We start from the raw sequence: 12,321 nt of genomic DNA, 5'->3' as shown, positions 1-12,321 counted from the left end.
TGGTGCTAAATAAAAGGAGGCAGATAGCTCCATAAAGGCAGTAAGCTAAATTGTAGACCCTCTAGTTCACCAGAGAGAACCCGGGAAAGAGACAGCTAAAGAGAGCCTTCTTGGAGTCAGGATAGACTGGCCAAAAGAACTACTCCTGCAAAGGGGGTCCAAATTTAATTGAATCAGACTATGGAGTAAGTTATACCACAGGTACTGTGGAAAATGACAGAGCTATCATGCGATTAAGTCTGATACTAACTCAATTCCAGTGAGGCATAGAAATGTTAGTCCTATGTTGCTCTATTATATCGTTCCACCTTTTGTGGTAATTTGTTATACATATTACATTGCTGTATAAGACAAACCCAACAATCAATTGTTATGATTACTACTTTATATAACGTTTTATCTACTAAAGAAGCTTAGAGAAGAAAGGAGAACAAATATACATTTACAGGTTTTTTTTTTATATTAACCTTCCTTTTTCCACTTCTGGTTGTCTTCATTTATTCCATGGATTCCTTTCTTCTGTCTGCCAAATATATTAAATTTTTATATGGTACAGACTCAATTATATGCATATTGTTTTACACAATTGCTTTCTAAAAAGTTAATAAAAAAAAACTAAATGGACATTTTCTTACATAACCAAACTGCTATATATGTAAAAAAATTAACAATAATTCCTTAATATCATCCAATCCCCAGTCCTTAAACAGATTTCCATGACTACTCAGAAAATTTTAGCAAAGAAAGAATGTAATTATTTAGAATCCTATGAAGAGTAAAAACTAAGGATGGCTTTTCCTATTTATTGATCAGAAAGTAACCCACTTTTTTCCATATATGGTCATTATCCTTTTTATTATATTTTGGCACGTGCTTTTAAAAATAGAAGCTTGTCTCAGCTGTGTTTTAGGTCTTTACTGAAACATCAGAAGAAAGGAAATGGATTTTTTAATGTTTTTGTTACTGTTTTGTTTTTGTTTGTTGTTAGTAGCTCCATAGAAAGGTGTGGTAGCAGGAAGTATAAAAAACATTGGTTAGAAAGAGTTTCTAGATTTCCACCTGCCTAATTTTTAGTATTTCAAGGAGCCAGGAACTGAATATAATTGGTAAAATAGAGATTCTACAATGATTATAATCCAATTAAAATAATTTTGAAAAATTATGACATTTTTCAGATAACCTCCATTTAAAACATTGTTTTTCAAGAGGGATTTGGACTAGAAGGTATATCACAATCTCCTAGGGACATTTTCAAAAATTATATGCTCACTCTTGCCAACCCTCACCCTTGCAAGTACTGATCAGGATCTGAGCAGAAGGCTAGGAAGCTGAGGCAGTGGGCATGCATATTCTGAAAACACTGCTCCTTCAAACACCCAACCAGAAAAAAATAGAAGAAGCATTGATTCAAATATACCTAAATCAGCTTTAAAGCCCGTAATATTATAGATTTCTTATTCTTAAAAGCTATTTAAAGTAAGATATATTGAATCAGTCATGTTAAAGATATAGTTTCAATAAGCTACTGAGAGCTCATATTTACTAATCAAAACAGAAGGTTTATTTTCTCTGGAGAAATGACTGGCTACAGTTCCACTTATAACACACAACAGAGATACGACTTTTTCTCTCAGTCACTCATTTCTGTGTGCAAGATGCATTGTGTTGTTTAATGTTCCCAACATATCATCTATATTCACTAAAGGAAATTTGACTCCTTAGTGGAATTCAGAAGTCTTTTAGAGTTGGGCCAATTGTTGGCCTTTGGCAAACAAGTTTTCTGAGCCACTTGGGTTCCAAGTAGAGTTGGGGACATTTGCTTTATCTGTTTGTTGGTGGTCTTTTTTATTTAAGAGCTCCAATATAGTAATGATCTTTGCTGAGAGAGAGATAATGAGATCTCGGGATTGTGTTAAAATATTTCAGAAAGCTTTTCTTTGGTTTAGATTTGAAAGTAGATAACGTGGCTGGCCTAGTGGCTCAGGTGGTTGGAGTGCCAACCAACGACCGGTGACCGACTGTCTCAAGCCGGGGGGGTGGGGGGGCGGTGCAAGCCTCATAATACCTTGGGTCAGGAGCTGTGTCCTACACAACTAGACTGAGAAACAAGGGCTTGAACTGGAGTGGGGCGGGGAGGAGGAAGAAGGGGGAAAATTTGTTTAAAAAAAGAAAAAGTAGATAAGGTTTCTGTTTTCTTTTGACAGATTTTTGGAGCATATGCAACTCATCCTTTCAAGTTCAGTGACCACTATTATGGCACAGGCGAAACTTTTCTCTACACGTTTAGCCCAAATTTCAAGGTACCTAGATGGGAGAAAGACTGACTTCCCAATGCCACAGTGTCGGGTTGGAGGTAGGGGGCTGTCGTTCGAGCAGCAGCTGTCCTGTAACCTCATCTGGACCTCCGGCCTTGGTGACTGTAGCACACAAAGTGCTTAGGGTCTCTCCCTGGGCCTTGGGAATTGCTCTTCTGCATGGTCTGGGATCCAGGAAGGGATTGTAGGTCAGAGTCACCATGGGCTTGAGAGGCCTTTCCTACCTCAAACGCCTTTGGAGATCTCATCCTGGTTTGGGGGAGACCGGCCGTCAGGAGCTTGCTCAGCCAGTGGGTAGTTACAGAGGTACTATCCTAATGTTCCCTGTTTGCTAATTCTCCAGATTAAAATGTCTACTCTCTGTCTTGTGTTTCTATCCTAAGGTCTTTAAGTGGAGTGGAGAAAACTCATACTTTATCAATGGAGACATAAGTTCTTTAGAACTTGGTGGTGGAGGGTAAGGTTTTTGTTGTTGTTATTATTAATTTACCAGCTGACCTGAGTGGGTCTGTTTTGACCCAGGTAACCAAAACCTTGGTGTCAGGTGATTTTAGCTAGTCCATATGTTTATATTAATTAGGATGGTGGCCTAACACATGACACTAAGAGTCAAAGATAAAATTATTTATTTATGTGTCTGAAGGACTACTACCACTTGTCTTTTAGGGAAGACAGGTCATTTACATGAAATAAAGGAAATGTACCCTTTGTTTTACAAGCAGTCTAGGGTTTTTGTCTATCTATAGCATAAAGGAAAGAAGAATGGGACAAGGGAAGACAGAAAGTAGGCCACGTAAGATTGAAATGTTTTCACCTTTTTGTATTATTAACCTTTTCAGGGGACGGTTTGGTTTATGGCTAGATGCTGATTTATACCATGGACGAAGCAACTCCTGCAGCACTTTCAATAATGATATTCTTTCCAAAAAAGAAGATTTCATAGTTCAGGACCTCGAAGTATGGACATTTGAGTAAAATTCAGACTGCCTTAAAATACAGCATTAAAAAGATTGGGTTTAGGATCAGCCCTCCTAAAGCTGGCTGGAAGACAAAGTGCCAGTCTAGACTGCCTCATCCCATCATAATGCTTTCTTTCTGCCGTCATCTCAGAGCATGATCGCATTGTAGAGAGATCCTGAAAGGTACGTGTGGAGGGCACACACTGATGAAAGAGATTTGACATCCAGATTGTGTTAAGACTGTACTCTCACTTTCTTCAAACCCATACAGTGAGGAATCAGAGTATTTATAGATGTATGAGTTGAATGCAATTTTTATTTTTGGTAACTGTGAAAAGAAAAGATACTGTGGAAATATATACATGCCTTGTGCATTTATCAACATAATTTTCATTACCAAAATGTACAGCATACTGTTGTTTGCCATGGAAAAGGTTAGTCTCATTTAGAAAAATTGAAAGTGTATAGCACTTGAAGGAAATATGTATATGATTTTTTTTAACTGTTTTATTTATTATTTCTAGTATATTGTCTGAAATGTGTTGCCAGGATTTTTTTTTTTCTTTTAATGTGTCAAATCTTGAAATAAAGAAATGTGCTATGTTTTGGCAACAATTCCACTTGATTTATATAGTTTTATATTGAATTTTTTTTTTGCCCTGATTGTTTAGGGTAATAGGTCTTAAGCAGCATATATATATGCATAGTTCTGAATTTTAAAAAACTCATCACCAATATTCATTGATTTCATTATTATAGGCCAGCTTTCCGTTTAGTCATTAAAAAGGTACATTTTTAGTTACTTACTCTGAACATAGTTGTGTAAAGAAAAAGAAGCCATTTCTCACAGTCAAGTTGATATTTACAGAAATGGATATCTTTATGAGCCTAGACTTAGAACAAACCCTGCTTTTGAAAAGAAAATGGTTTGCTTCTTATAAAATCATTTGCATTAGTGACAAAAACTCTATTTTCATAGTATTTTGCATAATTTTCCCCAAGTTTTTACATTAACAAATAGGCCTCCATTTCAAAAGGGACCAAGTGTTTTAATTTTTAGTGTTTTCATTTGCATATTTTACATCAAATGAAAAATGTTGAATCAGCCCAATTGTCTTGGTTTCTAGACTCTTGTTTGAAGAAGAAAAAGCAATGCAAAGAAATGCATTCATACCAAAATTGGAATAAAAAGTAAAATCTATTTTTTAACATCAACTCATTTTCACACCATAAAACACTGTTTTATTAAATACAATAGTAAAACCTTGTTAAAAATTTAACCAATATTATTAATTGCCAGACTTTTATGAAAGCCAAAGACTGCAAATGGAAAAAAATTTCAATTAATAGCCAAAGCTGAGAAGTAGTCTATCATAAATGACATCCCTAGTGATCTTGGAAAGAAGAGGTTAATAGTAAGTAGTATTTATACACTGCATTTAGAAAAATAAAAGTTCTCAGAATGCTAGCTTTAAGCTGGCTGAATATTTCCTTTAGGTTTTTCTCTTATTTTAGACTATTTATGAAAGTGAACAAACAAATTGCCAAGTATCCTCCTGTCAGATCAATAGTTATTTAACTCCACTCACATTCCATGTAAGTTGAAACAAATGCTATAAAATCTTAGGTCTGTAACCTGGGTGTGCTTTCCCCTCAGTTCTCCCACTGAGAACTCTTGATGAACAACATATTGGCAGTTTAACCATAATCTGTTCATTAAGTGATGTGTTGGTATGAGATATCAGGAATGTGTCATGCTGATTATGTTTACCATTTATGCCATTTGTAACCATATGCTATTGACAAACAAAGTGGTCATTTTGCATATAGTTCACTCTTACCTAGTTTAGTCCATGATATTATATGTACTTGTGAGAGCATATCCAGATGCTGTGTTCTCTATTTAAAACAGTATTGTCCAATCGGAAATGTGTGGCCCTTCATTTATGGATATTGAATATATGTAATGCAGTGCTAGCCCAATATTTTCAATAAAGGAATTTATGCATTCAGTGTGATTTTCTTTTCCTCATCATTCATTCAACAGGTATATTGGATGCTAGAGTTTACTTGTGTGAGAGGATGATGAAATATCCAAAACTAAGTAAAGTCCAGGGCTCATATTTTTATTTTTATTATTATTATTATTGCCACCCTGGAAATTCCTTCTTCATTCCCTGTAGCCAGCCTCTTCTCATCAGTTCATGAAAACTCCTGTTATTGTTTCTAGAGATAACTGCTGACTCAAAATCTACCAGTTTCTGTGTTCATAATCCTTCTAGCTGTTCTTTGAATAGTGACCTCCTCCTTTTAACATTTCTCTCTTGACCTACTTTCTAATTTCAATAATGGACCCCTTATCCTCTGATCAGTTTTCTTTGGCATCCTGTCTCCTACCCCTAAAGAGGAAGACCTCAAGCAGTCTTCATTGCTTCTTACTTCCTCTGATCATGAGTCTACATCAAAGGACTTGGGTGGGAGGGGGCAACCAGACTCTTTTGAAAAAAATTTAGATACTTCCCCATGCTACGAGCCACCAGGGACACCCTAAACTAGTGTGAGAAGTATTATGGCCCTTCATCTGATTTCCCTTGTCTTAATTCCTCTTCAAGTTTCAGAAGCATGTGAAACAGGAATAATAAAATAACTACTTGTATTTTGAGCAAGACATTGAGAATCTCTTAGAAAGCGAAATGAAGATTCATGTTCTCAGAATGCCTTACCAATTTTTACCAATGTGATCAGATAAAGAAAGATAAGGAGGTCAGAAGCCAAAGGAAGTTACAGAAACTCAAGGTCACCTACACTTGCCCCTTTTAAAATTACCTTTTAACTACTTCCTTCTGCCTAATCAGGTCACACTTCTTATTCAGTGGAAGCCGTAACCTCAGAGCATCCATCTTGCTTGTGATCATTATTCATAGTGATCCCTTGACAGAGGTGTCTTCACTGAGAAAATTAGGCTTTATAATTCACACCAAAATCTAAGGTCTTTTCTTCAATTTCAAATCTCTAGTGGTTCAAAATAAAAACTAGATAGGACCTCCTTGGCATGGTCAAGGAAACCACCAAAAATGGTGTTTCCTGATAGAATATCTTTGGCGACCTATTTACCTGCCAGATTAATGCTGCTCAATAGAACATTCTATGATAATGGAAATGCTCCAGAATTTGCACTCTATAGTAGCAGCTAGCTACCGTACTAGTGTTGAACACTTGAAATGTGACCTGGGTGATTGAGGAGCTGTATTTTTAATTTTATTTAATTTTAATTTAATTTAGCCACATGTGGCCAGTAGCCACATGTGGACAGCCACACGTGCTGTCATATTGAACAGCACAGCTCTAGATCAAGATCAATATTTGGCATAGCCAAATCATATTTCATCAGCAATGAACTCAGACTGTTACTCTCTCACTAGGAAGGAACCTTTAGTTCTAAGTTCTTTGATTTGCCTTTGCCGTTATGGATCTTCACACAGCTTTGCACCACCTAAAGTAATAGTGTGTGTGTCACTGCTTAGGTAGTCAGCTAATAAGGCTACCAGAAAGCTAAGTTCCCTGAGAGTCTTTCCACACTGAAAACCCGGATCTCTGTAGGATTACTGATCCTCATCGCTAACAAAAGGTAATGAAAATGTCTCCCAGTGTCCAGGCTTTGTCTCAAGATTTCCTGCCTTGGCCATCAACATGTGTTTTGTTCTCATACTGGATTGCCCTCACCAGGTACCCATCCACAATGCATGAGGGACCACCAGAAGGAGAAAATTTATTCCTTACACAGAATCATGCATCCAGTCTCAGATCCACCAAGGAATAATGGAACCACCAAGAATGCCTCAGGCAGTTCTAGTCAATGATCAATTTACTAAGCTACTCAGCTGGGATGCCCCATAGCTACATGCACACCCAGAGAACCTCCCTGCATGTGTAAAAAGTTTTCAACATCAACCTGTTAGAATGAAGAGCGATCAAAAGGCATAAGAGAAGAGGCCTTTCGATAATCATAATGTCCTATTCACCCATCAAAAGGGTCCATCAATGACTCCACTTTTAAGGTTACAAAAAGTAATCCTGATCCAGCTTAACATACCCCTGAGGAAAATACCAAACAAGAAGCACATTCACATTCAACAAACTTGGATGATAAGGCATGTCTTCTCATGTCTCTGCAGCTAAAAAAGCCTCCTTACCTGGACAAATTTTGAAAACATTGGAATTCAGCCTATCAGTTTAGCCTTCAATCCCCATAGCAGTCCTTGGCTTAACCTCAATTTCCACTGGCTGATGAATCAGCCACATTTTACCTAACAGTTGACTAAGATCAGCCCTTTCATCTTTGAAGAATCCAATTAACAATAAGAATATTTCTACAAAGATATGCTATGTAGAGGTGTGTCGACCTTGAGAGCTGTTAAAAGGCCCACTCTTACTCCACACCAAGTAAGTCTCAGTCTTGTTCTCTTGCAGCATGTTGTTTTCCTTTTAGTCCTCCAAAGGGTCAGAAAAGTAGATAGGTGTGACCTGGGGTGTCCCCGGGAGAGGTGAGGGTATATTGTATGTGTCCCTTTCAGCGGGTCATTGAATCAGGTCACCCAGAAGGAATGCAAAGCTTCTAAAGACTTCTAAGGCAGCAAAGAATGGTGGTTAAACCATGGATCTTTTGGAGCCAGATGTCCTGGACTTGAATTTCAACTCTAGAACTTAATAGATGTGACCTCGTTTCAGTAATTCAACCTCTATTTGCTTCATTTTCCTTTTCTACAATGTGGGGATAATAATAACCATCCCATGATTGTGTGATGATTAAAGAACTTAAAATAGTACCTGGCATAAAGTAAGGACTACTAAGTGCTAGATAAAATAATGGAGAAATTTCTCCTTCGAATTGAGGAATCAACTAATGACGTGAAAGGGAAGTTCATCTTCTAAGACAAAAACTTACTTAATTTTGAAAACTATTTCCAGACATGTTACAATGGTTCCTATCTGCTCTTTAGGTATTTTCTAACTGAGATTTTGTTTCTTTTTTTATTATAAGAGTAATACATGTTCATGGTAAAGCTTTCAAACAGTATAGAAGGGAAGTCAATGAAAGACAGACATTTTCCTCCCTACATTCCCAGAGGTAATAACCACAAAAGTTCCTTGTGTTTTCCTTCTAGAGTATTCCTATGCATTTACACTTATTCATATCTTTTTCATATAGACAGAAGCATACTATACATGCTGTTCTTCAGTTTGCCTTTTTAATGTAACAATATGCTGTACGCAACATTTTATATTGGTATATTAGACTTATTCACTCTTCATTGCATGGGTCTATCATTGTTGGAACAATTCTTCATTAATGGACATTTTTTTCAGCTATTACAAACAATTCTTAGTGAATATCTTTGTATAGAGAAGTTTATGACTTTATGAATTGTATATGTCTTGCATATGAATTGCATATGAAATAATTTTTAGCAATGAGTCAAAGAGTATATGTACTTTTTGTTTCAAAAGATACTATTATTTTTCCTTAAAAGTTATACTAGTTTATACCAACTGTGTATGAGTGTGACCTCACACCCTAACCAATACAGGTTATGTCAGTCTTTTTAATCTTTACAAAAATTGTATCTTATTTTAATTTTCTAATCATGAATGATATTGAACATCTTCCCACATGGGTTGGCTATATATGTATCTTTTTTCTGAATATTCTGTCCACCTCCTTTGTCCATTTTTCTACTGAGTTATTCATAATTTTATTAATTTGTAAGCAATCGTATATTCACAAAATTAGTCTTGTCACATATGTGTAATTTGCTTGCTTTACATTTTTAAAATACATGCATTTTTCATATACAAGGAGTTTCTTAATTAGAATTTCTTCATAGTTATATTTATCAATCATTCCTGTTACACTTGTGGACCAGAATTTTTTCAATCAAGTCAAATCTATACAGCATGATTTTCACTCCTCACTTAAACAGCCACCTTTCAAAAAAGCATGTATTAACACGATTCTCCACCTTATCTAAAATGCATCCTCTTGCTTATTCTGGTAAATTAGACCCCCATATTTAATAACGTTTAGAAATAACTTCCTCCAAGGTCAATTTCACTTTGCCCTGGCTTCTAATCCTGTTAACACATGTCAATGTCATCAGAAAAGGTCTTGGGACAAGAACCTTTCTTGTTCACCATCCTCCAACAAGCAGGTGAGCAAGGTTGATGGACTTCTGCCGAGATCTCCAAACCCTGTCACAATGCCTTGCTGAGGAACAATTGATATATTAGCAATAATAATAGTGATGAGGAGGACAGGTAACATTTATTCATCATGACTTTCACCCTCCTTTTTTATATGCATTCTCTTATTTGATCCTCAAAAACCAAGACAGTATAAACATTATCTCTTTCACAGTTGAGGAAACAAATTCTTCAGGAGGTTAGGTAACTTCCTGAAGTCACAGAGCACATGAGGGTTAGAGCCAGGATATGTTTAGTTAGGACTGACCCGAGAGCTGAGCTCTTAACCACCATAGAACTCTGACATTGTCGAGTCTCTCCAACATCTTCACCACTTGGTTACCCACTCTGCTTAACCATCTCAGGCACCAAGATGCAGTCTTCTACTGTAGAAAGCAAGCTCCTTAATAACTAGGAGCTCCTCTATGGCTAGTCAGGTCTTATCCATGCTTATATCCCCAATTCTTGGCAGGCAGCACAGCACCTAGGAGGCATTTGATAAAGGTTTCTCAAGTTTAAATGAACTGAAGTGCATAACTGAAGGAAATGAACCCTAGAGATTAGTGGATTTGCGCAATGTTCCACAGTTAAGCACAGGGTTTGGATTCCTGGCTCTCCTTCCCACCCTCCTATACAATGCTCAGTCTCAAGTGTAAAAGCACAATTCTTACGATTGTGATAGAGGAAGGGACTGATCCTCCCTCTATCTGCTCAGATTCTTCCCTTTGGGCCTGAGGGGTGTAAGTAAAAGAAGACGTGGGAAGAGATTTCTGGGGGTAGCAAGGGTGGGGGCCTGTGGGGTTGTCTCTAGGATAAGAATTTCTTCATTTTCAGATCTCTTAGTTATTGGCCTTCTGAAAAATGTAGACTGGAGGGAAGTTCCAGGGCCTCAGAGCTTTAGGGCAGTGCCCATGAGTTGCATTCTGTTTCCAGAAGAGAAATCTAGAAAACGGTTCAGAAGATGGTTGAAGTGAAGATCAAACTATCCACTGAGTTTGCAGTTAGGTGATGGGGTTGAAAGAGTGCCAAGGCATATGATAAACTAGATTTTCCAGTCCTAACATGTCAATACATGTTTAGGAAGAAAGATTTTTCAGTAAAAAAAAAATTAAGATTGACATTTTATAAGGAATATCTTTCATAAGATAGATGTTCTGGGTAACGTAGTACATGTCTGGTCCTGTGTGAGTTTGCAGTAAATGTTAGCTCTATCCTCATACCTTCACTTATTAGCAAGTTACTTAAATTCTCTGTGCCTCAGTTTCCTCATCTGTAAAGTCAGAGCAATAATGCCCTCCTCAAAGAGATGTTATGAGAATTAAATGGGTTAATATCTGTAAAATGCTATTACACAATAGACATTTACCTGTTAGAGACATGCTTTTTTCTCTTCCTTTCAACATTGCTTCTAAGATTCCTTCATGCTGTTATTGAAGCTGTATTTCATTTGTGTGTGTGTTTAATATTCCATGGAGTGAATATACCACTATTTATCTTTTCTCCTGTCAGTGGATAGGGTTGCTTGCAGCTTTGTGCTTTTCATTTTGTTTTGTCTTGCTCTGACCATTCTCCTGAGGCCCATGTGAAAGAGTCTCTGTATGGAACTGCTAGATCAGGGATATGTGACTATTTAGCTTTTAAGATAATCCCACAATGTTTTACCTTCACCAAGTGATTGTATCATTTCTTTGCCCATCAAAATACATTGTCCAACATCTATCTGATAGCGAGATTTACAAGTTTTTGCCAATTTCAAAGGTGTGCGATGTTATTTCATTGTGGTTTTAATTAGCATTTCTCTGACTACTAATGAGGACATGCATCTTGTTTCTTAGTCATTCATGTTTTCTCATTGGTGAGCTGTCTGTTCATGTCTTCTGCCTGTTTCTTCTAGTCTGTCTTCTGGAACAGACTGGAAAGAGGTCACATGAAATCTTTGCTGTTCCTGCCTTAAGAATAACATATTAGTCTATTAATCCTATCTACTTTTGATGGGGAGGACAAATAGTTAACATGACAATAACCTGAGGGTCTTGGGCCCTACAAAGGTATTTTATCAAGAGTCTTCCTTAAATTGGCAATATCTAGGGAGAGGAGTGAAAGAGGAGGATGTTTGTTGTTGTTGTTTTAGATTTGGGCATGTGTTGGCACTTATTAATTTGGTTATGTAATTGTTTTTCTTTTTTATAGAAGCAGCATCAAGAAGTTCAGCTGTAATAAGAGAGAATGTTTATTGAGTGCTTGTGTGCTAGGTTCTATTCTAAGCACTTTACATATATTATCTCAAGTAATCTTCATAATAACTTCTGATGTTCATTAGATGGGTAGAATCATTATTATTTCCAGATTGAGGAAATGGAAGCCATGAAAAATTAATGACTTGTCCAAGGTGGAATCACTACTAAATGTAGAAATGGGCTTCGACTTGAAGGAATCTGACTTCCTAGCCCATGGAGGGTAACTGAAAGAGTTAAAGAGAGAAAGATCAAAGAGTCAGGAAAGTTTGAAAGTTGCTGGGCCAAATGCTTGCAGAGTGTGAAGAGAAATTGTTGAAGTTTTCAGAGAATCTGGGCAAACAAAAAGTTAGGATTTTGACACAGGAACAAGCTGTGTTAAAGAGGCAAAGGATACTGGAATCCAGGTTCTTGAGAAGCTGTGGATCAGGGAAATTGAGGTTGTTGTCTGAGATAACAACTGGACTTTGGACCATTTGTGGGCCAGGTGCTGATGCTTTCTGTGAATCAAGGGAGTGACCTAGTAACTGGTGCATGATGGTAAGAGTGCTTCATGCTATAGCATGAGACTCA

The 12,321-nt window shown here is 36.9% G+C and overlaps 1 protein-coding gene across 4 annotated transcripts in view; it reads left to right on the top strand.

The window, feature by feature from the left end:
- NCOA7 (nuclear receptor coactivator 7) overlaps positions 1-5,292 on the top strand; it is a 120,562-nt gene extending 115,270 nt beyond the window's left edge. For 3 of the 4 annotated variants that reach the window (XM_081033032.1, XM_081033033.1, XM_081033031.1), the window contains exons 14-16: positions 2,205-2,300; positions 2,699-2,772; positions 3,155-5,292. In XM_081033032.1, the coding sequence (XP_080889158.1) occupies positions 2,205-2,300; positions 2,699-2,772; positions 3,155-3,290 (306 nt within the window). In that variant the 3' untranslated portion in view covers positions 3,291-5,292. The remainder of the gene's footprint in view (positions 1-2,204; positions 2,301-2,698; positions 2,773-3,154) is intronic. The other variant, XM_081033034.1, reaches the window with a different exon arrangement.
- Positions 5,293-12,321: the final 7,029 nt, after the last annotated feature.

Source organism: Rhinolophus hipposideros (genome assembly GCF_964194185.1).
Source record: "Rhinolophus hipposideros genome assembly, chromosome: 3".
Taxonomy (NCBI): domain Eukaryota; kingdom Metazoa; phylum Chordata; class Mammalia; order Chiroptera; family Rhinolophidae; genus Rhinolophus; species Rhinolophus hipposideros.
Note: the sequence above shows the minus strand (reverse complement) of the source record. Positions and strands in the feature narration are given on the sequence as shown.